The sequence below is a fragment of the Python bivittatus genome, unplaced genomic scaffold (genome assembly GCF_059951505.1).
Source record: "Python bivittatus isolate LINGU-HERP-01145 unplaced genomic scaffold, Pbiv_v1 ctg000330_np1212, whole genome shotgun sequence".
Taxonomy (NCBI): Eukaryota; Metazoa; Chordata; class Lepidosauria; order Squamata; family Pythonidae; genus Python; species Python bivittatus.
In genome coordinates, this window is record NW_028277058.1 from 49,481,424 (window position 1) to 49,504,493 (window position 23,070).

Genomic DNA, 23,070 nt, shown 5'->3' on the forward strand with positions numbered 1-23,070 from the left:
TTTCCTCTAGAGCTGTGTTTCTCCATCTTAGCCATTTTAAAATGTGTGGACTTCAACTCCCAGAATTCCCCAGTCAGCAAATGGTTAATTTGAGTGTCTGTTGCCGCCATGGGGGGTGGGGGGGTTATTGGTTTTTTGTATCATGGGTTTTGATTCTGTAAGCTGCCCAGAGTCACTGTGTGTGAGTTGGGCAGCCATATAAATTTGTTTGTTTAATTAATTAATTAATTAATTAACTAAGATGAAATCTAGATGAGACACGTAGTTTTGCAGATGATTTGACAATCCATGCAAGTGGAATTCAGCTTCCATATTGATGCTTAGATAATATCCTCAGCTTATAGAATCTTTCAACTATACTTTTTTATGATCTGAAGAAATTTCTCAAAATGTTAGTCTTGCAGTAGGTCTTGAAAAGTGTACGAATACCCATTGTATGCTAAAGTTTAGGCATGGCTGGTAAAAGTGTATATCTAATGAGTCCTTAAGTGAATAGAAACTGACACAACCTCTACATGATACACACAATATCTTCCCCCAGATTTGATTGCATACTTATTCTTTATGTGCAATTATTTACAGCTTCAAAATAAGAAAATAGTAGACATACCCCTTCTAGCTCTGAAATACTCCCTAGTCTCCTTTAACATGTTGCACGCATTCTACAAATTTTCAGCAATATTAGTCTGGGAACTGTGAAGGCTATTCTAAAATCTTTATCCTTCTTTCCTAAGTACTTCACAATTGATTTGGAGGTATGTGTGAGAGATTGCAAGAAAAGGATGAGAAAGAAGTGGGAGGAATTTTAGACATAACCAACAGATGAAAAAGGAGTTTCTTAGTAGATTCTCATAAATGGCAAGCCTAACCCTAATAAAAGAGAGCTGAAGTTCCTATCACAGTTTCCACGATTCTGTACCTTTTCCCTAATTCTTGCATCAAAGCCCCTTATTGAAGCCTGTGTGATTCTTGCTTCCTTGATCTTGCCCTGCAGTATGTGGCTTGAAATAACATTTCAGATCATTGCCTTTCTGAAATATCCAGTCCCTTTTCAGCTTCAGAATTCCAAAGGTGCCCACCAGTCCAGCAGCCATGTCTACTTGGCAGTTAATTTCTTCTGTCTCAAATTTTAAATTAAAATAAATCAGATCATTTACTGTTAGAGAAAAGAAATATTCTGATCCATATAAATGTTTAATTGAAAATGTTAGGTTTGGTAATTAAAACATACTGCAAATTATGGAGCACTCTGTAATGAAATTCTCCTTTGTTATAAGTATTCCTGCTATATTTGTCAGACTGTACCACTTTCTCATCTACTCCATAAGCAGATCATTTACTGTTAAAGAAAAGAAATACTTTTGTTTCTCTAATTTCTGAGTGCTTTACAAAGTTTGGACCAAGAACATTTTTCAGAAAGAAGATACTGCATTAATGTTACTTTAATTTAAAGTTCCTGAACTTGTTGCTGCATAGAGTTACATTTGTCAGAAAATACTGACCAGTGTGTTCCAGTAATACAGCTGCTTGTTAAAGATTTTTTGTCATTTTTTATGCATTATTTCCTAAATCACTGATAAGACAAATAATTGTCACCATATATTCTAGCCTCATAGTAACTGCTATCATCCATTCCCAAAATGTAGGTGGCTTGTCTTCTCAACTGGTTCATGATAGGATATACGTAGGTTGGGAAGCTGTTTTCTTATGATAGCATTACTATCTAATGAAGTCCAGATACGTTGATGAGTATAAGTGTGGTTCTGTTGGAGATAATGGAACTGGGGCAAGAATTGTGGCTGTTGAATTGGAGAGGAAATGGCAGTGAGGACATGGTGCAAACTGACTGGTTTCTCATGCTGGGAAGGGGAAGTTGAAGACAGCTGTTGTTGGAATCAGAAAAATAGAGAAGAAGATTAATGGCTGTCAAACTAAATTGCATTTAGGCAGTTTTGGCTGCTGAAGAATCACCAATTTCAAGGTAGATTGCAGGCTACCAAAGAGTTCTTGGCTGAAGGGAAGATAAAGTTGGAAAAGGATCGTGCCTATCCACCCAAAGGGAGAAGACGACCCAAGAAGAAGATCAATATTTTGCTAGCCATTGGAGCTGGCCAACTAAGCATAATCAATACCCTTGATTAACTCAGAAAGGGAGATTCAGTAATAAGTATAAATGCACAGGTAGGGGGCACACTATCTGCTTAAGGTAAATGTCATTTATATGATTAATCTCAAGGCTAAAAGAGAAATATTTTTCTATTGTTGAGTTATGTAATGAATAAAGAAAAGTGCTGTTCAGAAGATCTTTATATGCTGGAGTGTAGCTGGATGGATCCTGGATACCTGCACTGATGGCCAATAAGTTTCCAGGTATAATTCAGAATGTTGGTTTTAATCTACAATGTAGCTTTGTTTCTAGAAGACCGCTTCCCCCATGTAGAATTGTCAGCCTTTTGAGGTAGGCTAGGTCAGAAAACAGACTTAACAAGAACTACTGGTACTCTACTCTATTGATATAGGCTATAATAATAGAATCTTGAAAGCCTGGCAGTGTTTCCTCTTTCCCCCCTCTTGTAGGGAGTCAAGGTGGGACAGTGTTAAGTTTCTTTTTCATGTCTTCCCAGGCTTAATTCACACTTCGCTAATGGCCTTTACATTCTTTCTCCAAGGTCATTTATGTGATTCTTTACAAGAACTGACTTGTATTCTTGTCCTAGTTGTGGATTCTTTCTCTTCTCCATGGATGGTAGGTAAGATGGGTGGAGATCCAAAGTCAGTTTTTTTCCAGGGCATCCCCGACAATCTGGAACAATTTTCCTCAGATGTCTAACCCTGGTACCATTCCTTAAGACTTCCAAAACAGAACTTTTTGACAATGACTTTGAAAATTAGCATAGCCTGGGTAGTTGATGTTTGTGCTAATTACTGTCCTGTTGATTAGGACTTTTTATTGTATATGTTTTATTGGGGTTTTCTTCTTTGTTTTTAATTGGGATTTTTTGTTTTATTGCTTTGTAAACCATCATGGGTCATTTAGATCCGTTTAGTGGTACATAAGCATAGTAAATAAATAAATACTCTGCCCACATCTGTTTTTGAGAGTACCATTCCTGGTTTGAGTGTGCATATCTGCTTTAGATCAGTGTATATACTGTATTCTACAGGCCATTACAAAAGTAATGCATCTCAAATAAAAAGTTTCCACTTGGTAACATATACAACATGCGCTCAAGCAAATAAAATTCTGCTCAGTTGGATCTAATTACAGTTAGTTCATTTTGTAGTCTAACAAATTGAAATTTAATGTAAGAAAGAAATGTTCCTAATCTGTAGGACTGCATCTGAGCAATATGGATATACCAGTTTCACATAGGTTTGTCTAATCCCCTCCAAGATCATGAGCTGTTTTATAAGATCTTAGGATCTCCGATTTTTTTAAACGTCATTATTTTCTTTTAATACCTTCATACTTAATAACTGCAAAGTTGATACAACCTGTGCACACAGTATATAGAAGTTGTGAGAACTTGATATACTGTTTTAGTATGCTATTGTAACCTGGAAATTTAAAGCCACAGTATACGTTTTCCCAATGAGGTGCCCTCCAGAAATATTGGATTTAAATTTCATCCCCAGTCCAGTGGCATGAAGGTTGTCATAAAGCAATTCTTTTATGGTGTAACCTCGCTTAACATTGTTTTCCTTTGATTTTAGATTCTTTGGTTTCCCTATAATTCAGTACTGCATCCAATATAATATACAATATCAAGAATTCCCATTCTGAGCAAGGCCCTGAGTTATAAGCTCCTCTGTCCTCTACTGAGAATTCATTTGATAATTTCAAAGAAGTTATTTTTCAATTTCATGAGTGTAATACTGTGTTATCTGATAGGACTTTTTAAAACATATGTAAACATTTTTGTTCTGTCTAAAACACAATATATTCCTTGTTTTTGTAGCATGCATGCTAAACAAGGCTGCTTTTTAACAACCTTTAGTTAAATGCTTTGTAATTTCTCGGATTGCTGTTCTTTTATCTGTACGTCCAAGTCTTATACTAAATCTTCCTCGTCTTTATCTTTAATTCTGAAAACCAGAATGCTGAACTTCTGCCAAATTCTGGTGATAAAAACTCTTTATTTCCCAAGAATATATAAATATGTATTAATTAATTAAAATTGAAGGTGTTCTGTGTGTGATAAGTAACTTGTGTAGTTTTTAAATCCATGTTGTTTGTTTCTGTATCTCAGAAACAGTCAGCTTAGGTTTCAGTGAATTGCCTTACACTAGATTTAGAAGAATCTGACATTTGGGAGAACTTGGGAAAACTGGATTCAGATCAACTTCTTCGTGATTATCTGCTGTTTCTCATTCTTTCCAGATGTCTAAACTGCTACAAAATTCTGATACATTTGTTTCCTCTTTTAAACCTGATTTCTCCTTCCTATATTAGATCTTCTGCCTGTTATGATACCACTGGGATTTTATAAACTTTTGGCTTTCCTGGTTCTCCCTCAAAACCTCCAATTGTCAATAAATCAAGCTAAGGTTTGCAGCTTTTTTCTATTACCTCCTCTCTTCCTACTTTCGCTGCTTCTGTCCATGATTTGTAATATTTCTTTAACTGAACTTGCTGACCTACAGTAATGCCATCATCTCTGATGAGAGAAGGACACATAAATGAAAAAATGGCTCAGATTTCTCTTTTGGGGAAGTGGTTGGGTTGTTTTTTCCCTCCCCATTCCTGTAGACTACGTTCTCTTCTTTTTCCACAATCGTCTTTCTTTGGAATGAGTAGCTGTGTGCTGTCAATTTATATAATAGTCCAGTCCAGGATACTATTATAGCAGAATATCACACAGAAACTGATGCCAGCTGGGATTGTGTAAAGTGAAGTTAGCTTGGTCTCTACAGCAGTCATTTCTGTGGGTCAGAGCAAATGCAGGGTAAACAGAAATAAAATTGGCAAGGGAAGATATCTTTTTCATCCTCAGTAGTTTCAGGAAAAGGAAGAGTGAGGGGAATGACAGAGAAAAAGTAACTTCCCCTTCTTCTTCCAAACCACTTCTTACCCTGTCCACATATTTTGACATGCAGATACTTAGTTAACAATCAATAACAAACTGGCGCTAGATGAAGTTGGTCTGCAGAAGCATCTTCACAATGGCTTATGAAATGATTCTTCTAAATTTGCACATCTAAACTTAACAGAAGGGAGTGTAATTCCCAGAAATTAAAAACATAAAATGTAACTTTTTCCAACTGATTTTTGCAAAAATATCTTTCAAATATCATTGAAAGTAACTGTAATTCAATCCTCAATAGGATCATGTAGTAATTATTTTATTATGTATAGCTAGCAGGCAAGGTAGGGTTTTTTGCCTCCCTACACAACTTGTCACAAGTTGATGTATCTGGGCAAGATGCTATCAAACAAATTGATTTTCTGACAGTTTTTGGCTTGAGAGACATTTTGTTTCATTGCTATTAGTTCAAGGACAAATAATTAGCAACATTAAGAAAGTACCTAAGTATTTTTAGGTATTGAAAGGTTATGTCCAATCAACTTCTCAGATGTGTCTGAGGAAAATAGGATCTGGGTTTTTAAGTCAGAAGGTGGCTAAGCACTGCCCTGATTTCCTGAGATGCTTAAGACTTGAACAAAATCAAAATCAGCATTGAATTCATGGTTCTAAAAAGGAAAACAATGGGAAGCAGTCCTTATTCATCAGGAAGAAATCCGCACCTAGTATTCTTTATAAGCTACTGTACATCTTATGAATTCTATTTTGCATAGCCTTTGCATCTCCTTTCTCTACTGTGAAAGCTAGGCATATTGAACGTCTGCATCAGATACAGTGAAGGCTCTTATTAATATTAATCAGCAGACATAAGGAAAGTACTAGTTTTAGAATTCAGCCAAATTTGATTGCTTTTCTGAAAGAAATAATAGCAAGGCCAAATAGATTTCTTTCCTTAAATAATGTTGCTATCAGTAGTGTTTACAAGGTGCAGACAAAGGGACATTCATGTGTGCATACATAGCTGTTTCTAGGCTCTTGCAGACAGCCTGTGTTAAGCTGACGTTGAACAGTCCCCATCACTTTAGAATCCAGGAATTTGGACCTATTGGTAGGAACTTTTTTTCTTTCTTGAAAAAAATAGTTCCTGGAATGGGGGTGGGAGGGTGGCGGGGAATGGATGGTCTTTTCTGCCGACATACCACCCTTTGAACACAGCTGTATAAAAACAAATGTTTGAAGAAGTGCAAACAATAGCTCTGTTGAAAATAGGTTGATTAGTCTTAGTGAGATTGGTTGCTATTTCAGTTAATTTCAGAACTGCTCAAAGAATTTTGTAGTGCCTAAAGGAAGGTTTTTCTTTTAAGGCAACGTGTTGACATTCAGCAGGTGAATAAATCTGAGTCCATATGATTCAGAATAATTTACTTGCAAATCACTGTTGTAAGAATCAGGCGTCCTGCTACTGGGTGTGAAAGGAGTGATGATGTAACACTACTGAAATTCTCTCAGCCTGAATCACTATGCTTTTATGATAAAGTTCTTTTCACATTGTCTCTCAGCAATTCTCACTTTGTCGAGTGCTGCCCACTGGCACTGTCATTAGAGAAACTAGCCTGGTTTTCAAGTTTTAGATAGTAATTATAATAGATATATAAATTTCAGTTTCAAGTGTGCAAAATTGGAATGCACGCCTTCATCATGTCAGAACTAATAGTATTGGCTGATATAATTCCATTATACCATTGAAATATAAGGCTTGCTTTAAATGTGGTGGTGGTGGGGAATTCTGTACCCCTAGGGTGCACACAGTCCTTGAATCAATTTTTGCCCCTTTCAGAGCCTTATTCAACTGAGTACTGTGGCTGACTTCCCACCATTTTGTTTGGCCAGTTGGTCATCACTATTGTGTGATGAGGAAGGCCTATACTCTAGTAGGGTTCTTTATGCATCTGTTCCTCTTAGTTGTCTCCACCTATTCACATGCCTCTTCCAATCAGGTGAGCTGTGAGAAGAGCAGGAGAAAGGCAGAGTATTCATCAATCATTTGATGTTTCCTTTGGACATCATTATGGACTTGAGTCCAGTGGGAGATTTGGTAGAAAACCAGAGAACAAAGATATCTTTCTTTAGGTCAGTGTTTCTCAACCTTGGCAACTTTAAGATGTGTGAACTTCAACTCCCAGAATTCCCCAGCCAACTTTGCTGGCTGGAGAATTCTGGAAGTTGAAGTTCACACATCTTAAAGTTGCCAAGGTTAAAAAACACTGTGTTAGATCAATACTATTGGAAATAACAATAGTTGAAAAATTAATCTTGGGGTGGGGGAACCTACCTCCTCAAGAATTTTTAAGTTAAGGATTGTTTTACTCAAATTAAGACTCTTTTTTTTTTTTTTTACTATATTAGCAAAGTAATTTCATACAGTTTACCTTGATTTATACAAATGTGAATATGGATATATAACATTTAGTACATCTCTTCCTAGGATTAGAAGAGTATTTATACTCCCAAGCAATGCAGATTTCTTCTTCCATCTTTCTAACAAGGGCTGCTTGTCACTGTTGTTTTTATTCCTTGTAATGCTGTTCATCTTCAGTGTTTTGCTGTACGTTTAAATAAAAATGCAGTTAAAAAAACGAGGGGGAAGACAATTAAGTAGATAGTTTAAAAAGTAACATTTTGGAGATGCCTAGAGGAGAAAAGACACTCCATAGCCCATGATGACAACAGTGAGAAGGAGGCATATTGAGGCCATTTTTCAAGTGGCTTCAAGTAATCTGTTGCAGAATATCTGTTGCAAAGAAATATTATGTACATAGTTATCACTTAAGTATGCATAACAGCTGAACTATATCTTATACCTGTGAATTGAGCTGTACTTCTCATCTTTCCTTCAACTGGCAAAATAACCCATGCTTGCTTTCTAGTTGTTTTCATGAAACTAATTTACTTGAAAATCTGTATGAATCAATTGAAATTATTGACAACTTCACTGACACAATTGATAGTAAAGTTTAAATCTTTTGATTGTGTCCCATCTATTCCAGCAGTTTCTTACACTTTCCAGAAAGAAATAAAATTATACTGGCAAATAAAATTAAACCATAATATTATGAGTATACAAAAGAACATTAAGTGAACTGTTATCTACTATTAATTCTTCCTCCAAAATAGTATGTTATGAACAATTCATAAATTGTTAAATTGAAAATTCTGTACATCATTACATTAATTTCTTCAGTTATTCCTAAAAATATTAATTCAAAAACATTAATCTAAAATATAATTATAACTGCAGTATATCCCCCACCCTCCAAAATCTGATTTTCTTGATCCAAACTGATAGCTAAACAGCCTTTCATACATAATAATCTCAAAATAATGCACGTGTTGGGCCTCAAATAAATTATTTATGCCCTCGAATGGTGTTAATATTTCCTAGGAAATGTCTGGCATGGCAAATCTAATAACATCAGTTTATAAACATAATAGTGTTGTTATTTACTTTAAAACATGGAAGGTCAGTAGCATAACGTCATTGTGACGACTGACATTGTAAGGCTTAATTTTTTTTCTCCTTGGCAGGAATGGGGAAGGGACAGTTCCAAGGAAAGCTTATAGACAATTTACTGTGTTAATGGAAAGCTGAAGGAGAGCTGGAATAGGATCAGCTGTAATCTAGGGAGACTTTTTTACCCTTGTTCTCTGGCAGTTAAGGGACATTATGCAGGTTATGCACTTAGTTTATACATTTTGTTAAGCGTGATAGGTTTTTCACAGCTGCTTGTAAAAGCATAAGCCCAGTGGCTACTTTGAGGTAAATACTGTTTACCTTTGTTGTGACCTGTTCAATGAGAGCTTGTCCCTTCAGCACTACAGCATCAGTGATGCCCTGCTCTCAGGTTCTTCTAACATAAACAGACTTCAAAGTCAAAAGAGAAGAGGGATTTCCTCTTTTCCTCAGGGAGGAGAAAACCCACAACCAAAATAGGTGATGGCAGCCGAATCCTGGAGAAGAAAACTTCTGCACCAGAAGGTATCTAGATACTCTTTGATTGATGGAGTATGAGCCAGAGAGGATATGGTTCACTTACTACACTCATCATCGTAATGTAAAACAAAGCATATGTTTTTCTTGGGAACCTTTCTGGGCAATAATTCTTAGCCCAAAAGGTACACTGAAAATATTTTTCCATGGTGATATAATGAAGGCAGTTACATCTGATTGGATAATGCTGGATTCTCACAAGAAGATCCCTATTGTTATCTGTCAATACACTCTCAAAAGCAGATTAATTTACCATTTTTTAAAAAAATTGTGAAGTGCACCAATTATTTGAAAACTTTCTGCAAAGGGTAGTCCTGCCCTCATACTCATATTCCTATTACACTTTTACTACATATTTCACATGCACATTAAAACGTTCAACATTCATTCCACAGATACAGAATTGTTTATTTTAAGCTTGATAAATTGTTGATCAGCAAATTATTTAACAACCAGATCAAATGAATACTTGTTACTTTCCCCCTCTTAAGTGTATCTGAGTATAATATAGGTATGTATGTTAAGTACAACATTGGCCTATAGGCAGAAAACCAGAAAATAGTTTTTTAACAAGATATTCAACTTGCGTCTTTCATAAAAAGCAATAAAGAGATGTCTACTGAAGCCAGAAAAAAATGTTTCTCTCAAATAGATGTACTCTTTAAATTTGGCCATCTACAACATCTTCCCAACCTGTAACAAAGGTGAACTGACCTTTCCTCATATCATTGCAATCCTAATTTTAGCTGCAGTTTTCTTCAGGCCTTTTAGTTTCTATACTCTTAGATGCAGTTTTTAGCTTGCCTTCAATCATGTCTCTCTCAAAAAATAATTTTCCTCTTGTACTTGGGGCATTCACCTGAACACTAAATATTTGAGTGTTTTAATCAAGCATAGACAGAAACAATTTCTAGTTCTATGCTAATAAGTTTAATTTTCTGTTTTAAACTGGTTGTTAAATGACACCCAGTAAGTTAGAATGATTACAAGTTATTAAAGTGTCGCTGTGTTATACACAGCAACTATTCTGTCCAAAGATGGTATTTGGGTAGACTGCTTTAGATTCTAGATCTATATATGAACATGGAAATCAAAAGAACTTGAAGCATATCTTTGTTGTTATTTCCAAAATAGTTGTCATATTAGTTTAGAGGGTTCATGACAAGGTTTTTCTGGACATTATTAGATTTGTCAGAATTATTTCTCATATTGTTATTTCATCACATTATTTTGCAAAAGATTAGAACATTACAGTAACTAATTTTATATTAAGCTATTTAAACTCCTTCTGTAGCTATATTTGTAAAATAGTTTCTCACAGCTTATTTTGGAAATGTATATTGTCTAATTTTTTGCACCACAGTGACAAATTTAAATTTTCCAGAAAACAGAGAAAGTAAGAAAACCTGTCAGCAAAGATGAATAGTGAAAAAAGTTCATTGCTATGCCAAAACATTAATAGCTTCTTCTTAATTGCCACTAGTCTTCCTTATCGGAAACCAAGAAACTTCCATTTATTCAAGGGGTTTTTTTTATTCTTGGGAGAGGAAACAAATTATTAGTCAACATAGGCCTGTCTTGGAACTGTTAATTTGAAAGCAACACTGTTTCATACTGATACCAATATATATCAATACATTATATTGTATATTTTATATAAATCATATATATATATATATATATATATATATATATATATATATATATATCAATGCATAAAGTAAATGCAGGCTTTCAACATTACATAAGATACATTTTAAAACCAGATTATTCTTTCATCTCATAACTTTTTCTAGCAGTATTAAGCTTAATATAATTTTGCAAAGTCAGACAAATAGTAAAGATTATTCAAGTTTAAATAGATTTCACTTAGAGCAACTTTCTGAAAGTCCTCATTTTATCTTATTTCTTTTACTAAATGCCATTCTAATTAGCTCTGCATTGTTTCATAATCAAATCAGAACAGTTTCAAGGAAAAATCTCATTTTAACTGCTCACTTCAGTTGGAGAGGTTTCCAACTAGCCTCAGTGAGCACATCCAGCTGCGAAGGGCAACTTGTGCTATCAGCCTTATGTCACTGAATTATGTCCAGAAGGCCTTTACAGAACATCCCTGCATTTCATCCTTCAGCACCGAGTTTTCTTCAGCTCTGCTTCTTTATGCTGGAAAAATGGGGATTCAACATGGTTTCTTAAAGTGAGACTACTTCAGGCTTTAGGGGGCTTCACTGATGGTATCTGCAGTACCAGAAAACGCATCAGAGACATCAAAAATAACTTCCTGATCAGGAATTAAATGTAACAAAATTGTATGTGACAAAACAAAATGTCAGATGTGGCTTTCAGAATCTGTCACAGTTTAATGGGGGGAAAAAATGCTTATTTTCAAAAGGGAAGTTAACCATTTAGTTATGAGGGAAAGGCCTTCTTATTTACCCAGCACCTATATCAGTAGGTGCCAAGCAATTAAAATATCAAATAAAGATGTTCCTCTGCTACCAAGTATTTTTATGGTTAATTTACATGTAAGTGCTCATATTACTCATTACTCTGAATAGGGACTTTTACATTTTTAATTTCCATTTTCTTTTTCTGCTATATATTAATGTATACTATTTTTACTGCTTTATTATTTTTTTACTGATTCCAATATTTTAAGTCATCTTATAAATCAATGAATTCCAGTAATTGGCTAAGTTAAGAATATTTTAAAAAATAATAGTTTCATTTCCTGGGTACAGTAAAATACAAGGGACACAGATTAAGTTAATTGCCTTTAATAATCAGGGTTGGTTCTGGTTAGCATTTGGAAGGGGTCCACCAAAACTCTGCAGAATTATAAACTAGATTGCAAGACGTCAGTGACAAACTAGTTGCTTTCTGTGGTGAAGAAAGCTACTTGGATGTGTTCATGAAATCACCAGAAATTGAATTCAGCTTGGGAGACTTTTAATGAAAACTGATCCTCATCAATTCAAGTTTAGCCTGAATTCATTTTAGCTTTCCAGCTGCAGTTATTTACATAAACTAGATTGGGTAATACATTAACATTATATATAATGTGAAGTATAGAAATACACAAGTGGAGGAAAGTTTAAGAAAATTACAAACACTCAGAGTTGCATGAATGGAAATCTGTTTTTTCAGCCTTCTTCCCCATTTTCATACTGTCAGATTTGCTTTTCTGGAAAGGAAAAGGAGCAGATGGGCTAGACAGAGTAGGGAATAGAAAATCAACCAGACTTTCCATTCAAAGAACTTTCATTCTGACCTTATAAAAAGTTATTTTAATTGTGAAAAGGCTTTACATTCTTGTGTTGCTTATCCATCCTCAATATTTTAACTTTCTTTAGCATGTTACTTATATTTTGTACCATATCAAAGTTTTGCTTTAGAAACAGCAACATTCTAGTTCACTATGATGAAGCGTGATAATAATAAGGCAACAGTAACTGCTATTAGATTCAAATTTCTAATTAAATTAGTAGTGTCTAAATGAATTTGTAAAATGTACTAGAGAACCACTCTGATTACCTGATTCCTTTTTTTCCTTCCCTAACCTCACAGCTACCTTAATAGTAATCTAAGGACTGGAACAGATATTTGTTCTTCTCTCAGCTTAAGAGGTTCATGTCTTTAGCATGCATCTCCTAATCAGCCCACTTGAATAATGAGTCATGCTGCAGGATCATTCGGCTGATTAGAGAAAATGGAAGGTGGTCTTGAAGGGGGAAAAGTGCACATCTACCCAGTCTGGCTATTGCTGAGAATTCTGGGAGCTGAAGTCTACACAATCTAAAAGTTGCCCAACTGTCTGGCTTACACTGTTGATTTATATGTCATTAATACTGTTGTATGTTATCTGCCATCTGCTTTAGTTTTTATGTTTACATATGCAGTGTAAATATGTAAAAATAACCTATGTTTTCCCCTCTGGAAAGAGCATAATATGGACATTTCTGTGTCCCTCATTTCTTTCCCACAGACTTTAGTAAGGAGCCAGGTGCCCAACCAAGGGATAGTAGTGCAAGATTGCTAACTTGTAACTGGTAGAAGGAATTTAACTAAATAAGAATACTTCCATTGAGTGAAATAAGATAAAACAAACAGGATTACCAGATAAAGAGTGTGAGAATAAAGTTCTGCAGAATAATTTCCCTTATTCTTTTGCTCTTCTTAGCAACTGTGTCATTATGTTATGTTGTATTTTATGAGTGCATGTAAATATTTTTTCAAACTATAAAGTCAAGATAATGCAACCATTGTCTGAAATATCTCATATAAAAGCCTCATAATTATATTTAGATTGAATATAAAGCCCTTAGACGTTAAATAAATGAAAATGGAGTCCATCTTAACATAGCTTTGTTGATCTTCTGACAGAAAATATTCTATCCTATTTTATGAATACTACTAGACCTTATTCATTCTTAATACTTACTTTTTCAAATCCTGAATTTTTTTCTGTGAAGGTATCTGTGTATTACTGTCAGCCTTACTAGGTAGACCAGACAGGAAGCACGACCAGATGAACAAATTCTACTGTATTGTAAAGCTACATTAACAGAATCTTGCAACTCTGAAAGTACAATTCGCCCGACGTCTCTTTTACAGCCTGAGAAACTAGAGAGGGTCCCTTCTGAGCCTCTTGCCCCGCACACTATCCAGTTGCAGGCTCTGCTGTCTCTTATCTGACCGTTCCCTAGGCAGCGTTTCTTGGCCCATTCTCCCAAGATCTTTCTTACATACTATTACAATTACAGCGTATAACATTTTTGGTAGCTAAGAATACATATTGCAGATTTCATGTCCTTGAAAAGACATTTTTCTCTCCTTTCACTGTCCTTCCGAGGCAAGATTGGGAAATTAGAATGGGCCAGTTATGGTGTGTTAACTATAATGCTTGTCCTGAAAAATTTCAGTCAATTGCTGCCTTCATTTTTTAAACAATTTAGTCAGTTTATAATTGATTGGAGCTGTTATTTCTTAAATTACATCTCCCTCTGCTTTCAGGTTTTTGACTGTACTACTCATCCAGACACTTTCCAGTGGCTTACCCAACTTGATTGCCAAATACAGACAATAAAATCAACTACTATACATGAGAATGCAGATTTACTTTAAAAAGAAAGATATTTATCTCTGAAATAAACCTACATGGACTACTTTTTAAATTTTATCTTTAAGACACTATTGTGCTAAAGTGCCTCCAGTGCTTTGTAAGCAGAAAATAGTTTTGAGTTTCAGAATTTAGGGACACTGAAAAGAAATATTTGGATCTTAGATTATTGATTTTTCTAATCTAATACTGATTTCACCTGCAAGACCTTTATGCCAATACATCAGAATCTACTTACACTAAATAGTAATGGGGGACTTTAGTAATCTAGCAATGAAGTAGCATTTTATGCAAAATTATCAGTTTCTTAATTTTGCAATAGTGATTTGTCTTTATATGAAAACCGTTTTTCCCTCGGTATATGCTGGAATATACATACATCTACTTTCTCTAGTTTTTCACTATTTATGTTTAATTTGCAGTCATCCATTTAATTTTCCTTATCAAGCACGACTACATTGTTCTCTGCTACATTGTTGCATCCTGCAGCCTATTTAAATCTTTACAAATCACTTGATTATTCAGATGACAAGATGGTGTCTGTATACAAAAGCACATACACATTCAAATCCCCAACTCACACACTTGTAACATCAAGAAGAGATTAATACACATTAATCCAGCCTTTCTCAACTGAGCTTCTGTGGAATCCTAGGGTTCCACAAGAGGTCTATGACAGTTCTGCAAGAGATCATAATAAAAAGAATAATAAACATTGTTTTTTGAAATTCACCCACTGTGCAATGCTAGCTATAGATATAACTTTTCTGTAAAGATTCTCTGAAACCTAAAAATTATTTCAAGTGTTCCTCCAGGATAGAAAAGTTAAGAAAGGCCGCATTAATCTTTAAATGCATCAAATAACTAAGGGGCATCTTTGCTTTACAGTTCAATTTAAAACCATTCACTAAACTTTCCATTTATTCTCATGCATATTTAACTTCCATCACATATTCATCTTACCAGCATTCAGCAACCAATCTTCAACTCCATATTTGCACAGAACATTCCAATTCAAATCTGTTATCTCTAAATCAACAAATGTATTACATCATTTTTTCTTCCTGTTCATTCATTTCTCAACAATTTGCTGAAGAGTAACAAATTTTATTAAAAGGCATAAGCTTTCAAGAACTACAACTCACTTCATCAGAATGCATGGAGTGGCTGAACTGATGTAGGACTTAAATTGGTGTGAAGCAGGAGGACAAAAGGGAGGGGAAGACAAGGTGATTGTACAAATGCAGGCTACAAATACCTTTATCAGTTAACAATTGTAATATGTTAAAAAAGCATTGTTTTTGTTGAGATGGCCTGGAACCATTTGATGTATGTTTCTTCAGCACTCTCTAACTTAATTTTGCTGGTAAAGTTTCTTAGTTCTAAAATAGCTACCTTGAATTCTATAATAATGGAGTACTCTGGGAGTTAAAATAGTGTACTTGTTTGTACTTGATTTGAATCCTGATGTGAAATGTGTATCTATTAATTCTTTTGCACAGTCTGGCCCATCAACTCTTTTAGCCAGTATGCCATAACTGCTGTTTTGCCCAGAGTATGTTCATGCTATTCTATGCAAGTTAGGATCACTGATCTATAAAATACCTTGCAGTCCAACATTCTGTTGCCAGCATCCCACCAAATAGGAGGTACACACAGTATACTGCTACTCAGGATAAACTGGTATATGTAGCAGGAAAGTTCTATTCTCTTCTTAAGTTTACTAATGTAATGAATATATTTTATAAATTAAAATGTGAGTTAATGTTTATTACATTGAAATGTTCTTTGATCTGTTTTGTAGACTCAAAATCGCATGAAACTGATGGCAGATAATTATGAAGATGATAATCTTAAATCATCTTATTTCAATCAAACTAATCATAAGCCCTCCCCAGACCAGGTAAGATTATTGTTGTTTCTTTTTTGACTAATCTATCACTACTGAAGTATGCCAGTTTTTTAGTGTATCTAAGACCAGAATCAGTTCTTCTGGAATAGAATCAAAGAACTAGCTTGTTGTAATTATATAATGATTTTCCTTTTCTTATATAAAATTGGAATTCCCACTAAGCAGATCATTAGATTTCACTGTTTCAGAACCTTTCTTGGTACAGTATTGGTTGGCCTATTGTTCTTACAATGATAGAACTAATCTTTATTATGGTCACTGACCAGAATTTTATGAATAAACAAATAGCTAAAATAATTAAATAGTTTCTATTTCAAATAAAAGAAAATATAAAATTGTAGCTAGGTCATTGAGGCAATCAGAATGTATTTAGTCTTATAGACAGTACAACAAAATTTAACCACATTCAAGGAAATGAAATTGTAGTGGTCGGATGAAGGTAACTATAGATAAAGTAAATCAGAATTGTCTAGATACTTCACCAAATCTTAAAATAATATGTGACGACTAAAACTACCACTTCCTTTGGAAATGAATATGCTCAAATAAGATCTGTGATTTACTGCTTATTCTAAGGGAGCAATTGGCTGTCTTCCCCATGGGAAAATCTCAGTTTTTGTATTGAATGATCATAGGGTCTTCCCTTACAAGTTTAGTAAAACTTGACCTAAAAGAAATTAATTTATCATTTCTGATGCATGGACGAGCTTTCTGTGTTGCTGACTAAACTAAGACATGATTTGGATGGTATCAAAAGGCTTAGCAAACACAATAGCTAATGCAAGAGAACTTTCTAACTGGAAAAACATTAGCAGTAATGTAAGATGGCCAGCTCAGTGAAAATATTAGTAAAAACCTTTTTTTTCCAGCTCAAAGAAAAATCATAGATTTTTCCACTCTCATGAAATTCTAAAAATCAGCATTATTTTAGTTGCAAAGTAATCTATATATATCTACCTTATATATAAAAATGTGTACATATGCAGTGGGGTGACTTTGAGGAGAAATAAAGAAGAGAATACTTGAAATTGTCTTCAGTAGGAGAAAATGCTTATTTTTGGTTTTAGTGCAAAATAAAGCAGATAACTAGAAAAAACAAAGTAAGAGTCTCTTGTAAAAAATTTATTTATACCATTTCTCATCTTGCTGAATTTAAAATTAAGAACAAACAAATCAATAGGGGAAATTCACAATATTGTTTCCTATAACATTTCCTATAACATTTCGTACAACGGAGCAGTACGGATCCACTGCAATTCTCAATGGCCTGGGTAGATTAAAGAAGTTTTAGCCACTCTAGTTGATCAAATATGCAATTGTCATATTTAAATTATCATGAGTAAGTAAATTATCCAAATATACAATAATTCAGAACAATAGAATAGAAAGTATGCTAAATTGGTGCTCCTTTCCTATTACATTATTCCTTTGAATGATTTAAGTACTAACCAGATCTTTATTTCATTCCCATGCTTCTCTGGTGCTTTTTCCCCCTTGTCTTCTCTCAACCAATAGGATGAGGAGGAGGGTATTTGGGCATAGCCAATCAGATGCTCTTAGTTCAGCCATTTTGTTCAGAACGGTGAGAATTGGCTTTCTTTACCAGTAGAAAAGTTTCTCATGGTCACTCTTGCATCTTGCTTCTGTGTGATTATGTGGTTTAATTGTCTTTCCTTTCCCTTCTAAATGTGGTCTTTGCATGGAGATGTTATTTTGTTGTAGCTTTACTATTATTTATGTTAGCCTTGTACTGTTTTGTGTCACTGTGAGAATACTCTCCCAAAGCATGCGATTGGATTTACATGCAAAGCAATAGCATGATTCATGAAGGAGCAAATGTTCCCATTATAATTTAACAGCACAATTTGAACATGGTTTCCAATATTTACATTTAGAAAACTTTTTTGATAAAGTTGTATGTTCCATCTTTTTTTCCTAAATCACACATAAATAACCAAAGAGATTTTATTTCCACTGCTTATATTATAACTTATGAGCAAAATGAACTATGCTGTTGACATTGCTGCAAGATTGTAAGGTGTGCCCCAATTATGTGAAAGGTTCATTAAAATAGAATTAGATTTGAAGAAGATTAATGGTAATGCACCAGATTCTTTGCACATATTTTGATTTAATAAATATATGTATTGTTACCCTAATCCAGACACATGAGGTTAAATTTTAGTAAGAGAACCTGAGAATTGAATAAGTCGTCCTTTTTGTACAGAACATTGTTTAATTCAAGCTTCTTTGTGATCTCACAGTGTTTTGAAGTTGCTTTTCTGTCATGTCTCTGTATGTATGTTTAAATGGTTTGTAATAATAACAAGTGAACTATCTTGCTGAAGAATGCCAATGAACGGAAAGAGATGAGGTAAGTTAATTAGTTCAGACTCATTTTCATTGGAAAAAGAAAGTAGCAGGCAGGGTTTCATGTCTAATGAGAAAGGTACAGTTGAAGGAACATATGTACTTTTCTCTAAATGTGTCCTGCTGTTGTATTGGAAGTCAAAATCAACATATATGGAGCACATTAAGTTGGGGAATATTCAAGTAAGTGTATTCATATTTGCATTTCCTTCTCCATTTACTTTGTAATAATTTTCTCTGCCGCCAGAGAGGAAAAAGTGGGACATTTCATGGCTTTCAAGCTTATTTATAGCTCTGTGCTGTGGAATAAAAGTTACAGTTGGAGTACTAATATCTGAATCAAAGCAGTAGGACAATAGGATGTAAGAATATGAAAGTGAGATGAACAAAAAAGATAAGATTGATTGATTGATTGATTGATTGATTGATTGATTGATTGACAACTTTACACCCACACTCCCGTGGTGCACCTGCCCATGACTGTTTACAGTACAACAAAAACAATCAGCAGCAGCTAATATCAGTTAGTGTCATCAGATAAAACAATAAATATTAGTAGAAAGAATAAATAAAAGTCTCAAGGCACCATCATAGATGCATTGTAGAGAAAGTGCTAAGATTAAAGACTGAATGCTTACATATAAAAATAGATTTTCAATTTTCTCTTAAAATCAGCTAGTGGGGATGAAGTCTGCACCTTAGTGAAGAAGGAATTCCCCATTGTTGGTACTGCCACCGAGAACACCCTGGCCCTAGTTGTTTCTAACCAGACTTCTTTCCTGGCAACAATTTAATAAGCCCATAGAGGATGAACAAAAGTCTTAATTAGTAGCACAATGGGGAAGTCATTCCTTTAAGTAAGCAGGACCCAACCCATAGTAACTTTGTGTGTTGAAACAAGTGTTTTGAATTGGGCTCAAAAAGCAACTGAGCCAGGACAGGAATCACATACTCCCAATGGAAAACACCATTCTGGCTGTGTTGCAAGACATCCCTATGTAAAGCACATTATAATGATTTTTTTAGGAGGGAATCACAACAGGGATCACAGGTGCCAAGGTGAAATTGTAAATCAATTCTCTCCCCCCGCCCCCTTGTGATCACACTCAGCTGAGTACTCAAGAACAAGTGTAAAGTCAAGAAGCACTCCTAGGCTGTGTGTCTGTTCTTTCAGAAGTGTGATAAAGAGTTGATAAAGTTCTCTCCAATCAGATAGTTATTGTCAGTTATCAAACCCTCAGACTTTCTGGACTCAGTATCATCCAGGAGTGCAAAGAGTTGTTCAGCCATCACCCATTTAACCACTTTTGCTAAGAATGAACTACAACTATGTAGCAGAACAGCCGATTGTGGAAGGTTGGTGGCCTCAAACATCCTCTCTCAGAAGCCTTCAGAATCTTCACAGCCTGGTCCTGCCTTCTGCTTTTGGGTAACAGCTTGGATGTTCCTGCTGCCACTGTCTTCCTGAGACACCTAATCCTACATATCTGCTTGCTTCTCTGCCTCATAGCCTGCAGCTCCATAATAAACCAAGGAGACCTAAAAGCTTGATGGCAGGCAGAGGATTATTAGAAGCCAACAAGTCCACAGCCTATGAAAGATAGTTGGATACTCCAGTCTGCTGGAGTATCCAGCAAACAGTTCCACAAAAGAATTCTAGAATTCCATCGGATCTAGAAGTTGCCATGGTTGAGTCCTCAAAATTGGCCCCTGCATCTTTGCAGGGGAGGGGCAAAGCCATCAGAAGCACCCTAACCAGTTAGTGATCTCTTCATGACAGAGTGATATCTATTTCCTCCACCCATGGAGTACTAACCTTGGTGCAAAAGGTTGTGTTCTGTCTGGTGAGTGGAGGCAGATAACAATTGCAACAGGTGCATGGAAGTCATGGCAGCTATTCATTCCTGACCTGAGCCCAAAAGACTAGCCTTGGCATGGGTGTTGAAGTCTCCAAGCATCAATAGCCAGGAAACTCTCAGCTAAGAGAGTTGGTTGGTTGGTCGGTTGGTTGGTTGGTTGATTTAGAAGAGTGGAGGTCACAGGGACAGATATATCAAAGAACAAACAGGAAGATAAAGAGGGGGTTAAATGAATAACCTCAAAAAGAAAATGAATTTGTGCTTGAGAGAGGAAATGAAAGAATTAGAAGAAGAATGTCACAAGGTCACCAATGTTAGAGGGGAATAACTGGTAACAAACTGGATAAGTGGAAATATATTGAAGTATATGAGAGGAAGACTATTTAGGAAAAAATGCATGAATGAAGATGGAAGTTAACTGGACTGTGTTAGTTATAGTGTGTGGGGAGGAAGATAAGCAGGAAACAATCATTGTGTCAAATACAGTGGAGAAGAACATTCAAGAACAGAATATATGCCTTTTAATTTGCCGGTGAAAAAGTCATCAGTAATATTAATAAGAACATATATAATCTGTTGAGAGCCTGTAGATACCTTTGGCACCTGACAGTCTCCCCACCTCACCTGATTTTAATGTGTGTGTTTTTGAAATCCTTTTATATTAAATCAATACATGGGAAGCTAGCATGCTGCATATAGCGCCATCTTTACTTACAAGAATGCCTCTGGGCCTCACACAACTCCTATAGGCATTCTTATTAAATAGAAATGGTGAGTGGTTTCAGCTAAGTGCTTTGTTTGAACATGTTTTCATCTGCCCAGGAAGAGAAAAAGAGTAAGCTATGGAAGGAAAGAGCATCCTAGAGGATAACCTGGGGGCAAGTATCAGCCTCACCCACTTGCCTTCTGGGTGGGACCTGACCACACCTTTGCACCATTTTATAAGAATGCCCACGTATGTTCTAAAAAATCCAAGTGTGTCCATTGGGCAGTTTGCCCGTTGACTGTTGAACACTTTCAGCAGGTGTCATAATTTTTTCCTACTATTCTTTCAAAAGAATAGTTCATAGTTCACATAGAGCATGCCCTCCAGAACAGCTTCCCCAGAAGTCCTTGTGGTCCCAACCCTCTTCTGCTTTTGCAAATCTTGAAGGACCTGGCCCTTGGATACAGTGCATACTTCTTTTGGTTATTACAGGTAGACTTTGACCTACAACCATTCATTCAGCAACTGTTTGAAGTTACAACAGCACTGAACAAATGGTGGTTACGACTGGTCCTTGGAGTTCTGGCCATCCCAGTACCCCCGCAGTCATGTGATCGCAGTCTGGGCACTTGGCGACTGGTTCGCACTTATGACCAGTTGCAGCACCCCATAATCACGTGATTGCTATTTGTAACCTTCCCTGCCAGCTTCTCCAGAAAGTGAATGGCGAAACCATCAGGGAAGGTCACAAGTTGCTGGCGTAAGTCTCCCCCACTCGTGCACACTCCCCCAGCCCCTCTGCACTTGCGCCACACCAGGCACCCATGCACCCTCCCCAATCCATGCTGTACCCTCATGCATCCTCCCCAACCTGCACTGCACCTCTCGCACACCCCCTCTCACCCTCCCTGACCTGTGCCATGCCTCTCACACACACCCTTGCGCACCTTCCTGGCCCTCCACCACATACCCCCTCACTCCCTCTCCCACCCAGCAGCAGGCACTTACTCCCTGCTGGCCTGGGACCTGCACCATCCTGCCGGCTTCCCCACTGATTTTGGTTGTCGGAACCCAGCAGGAAGTTGTCTTGCCTAATGACCGTGGGATTTGGTTAACAACAGCAACTGGGACTGCAGGGATTGCCGTCGCTAAGTGATGCAGTTGCACTTTACGACCACATTGCTTAGCAGTGGAAATTCCAGTCCCAATTGCCGTCGTAAGTCAAGGACTACCTGTATTGGTAATGTAGGTCGGGGGGGCTTTTTCTTCCTCTTTCCAGTACGCTCTTGGTTATTATCGTTTTTTATTATTACGTTGCAGAGATTTTTCTTTTTTAAAGCCAAATATATAAGCTGCATTATGTTGCCTTGTGACTGAGGCAGTGTAGCAGTTTATTTAATTAATAAATGCTAAATAAAAATAAAACTTCTGCTGTGAGCCTGACCCACACACTCTGCAGAACCTTTTTTGGATTAAAAGACAGAATATTTGCCTTGCTAACGCAATACAGTATGTTGTCCAAAGTCTCTTTAGGTTCTTTGTAATGTAACCTTAGATTTCTTTTCAAGAATCAGGGGAATAATGGCTCTCAGTTGTATAACAGCAAGAATGATCCCAGAAGGAGAAAACTGAAAGTGCAGTTTAGGTCTAAATACTGAGAACTAATCAGATCCTGTAAAAATGAACCAAGAGGCTGCTTGGGTACAAAAAGCCACATCTGTTACCTTCTCATTCTTTTGCTCAAGAGATTTGAGATTTCTGGTATCGAAAGAATACTTCGCTAATAACTTTGAGTGAAGTCAACTCTCTTGTTGTTTAACTGCTTAAATTCATCAGGACTTAACAGCAATATATTTTATGTCATATTTTATATCTATTTTTATTCTGTGATTGGTTATATAGATTTATACAATATTTTTTTCTCTGAGAAAAAGAGCCTTAACTCTGTATCTGTTGCATCTCGGAAGAACTGAGTTCCAGGCCATATGGTTTCTTACAAAAAAGCAGTATAAAATCACATTATCATTATCTG

General features: G+C 35.9%; 1 protein-coding gene across 5 annotated transcripts in view; it reads left to right on the forward strand.

Annotated features, from left to right (window-relative positions):
- ERC1 (ELKS/RAB6-interacting/CAST family member 1) overlaps positions 1–23,070 on the forward strand; it is a 163,660-nt gene that overhangs the window by 125,344 nt on the left and 15,246 nt on the right. For 3 of the 5 annotated variants that reach the window (XM_088141236.1, XM_088141238.1, XM_088141237.1), the window contains one exon: positions 15,996–16,094. In XM_088141236.1, the coding sequence (XP_087997362.1) occupies positions 15,996–16,094 (99 nt within the window). Of the gene's footprint in view, positions 1–15,995; positions 16,095–17,618; positions 17,686–23,070 lie in introns of all 5 variants that reach the window. The other 2 variants (XM_088141239.1, XM_088141240.1) reach the window with 1 other exon arrangement.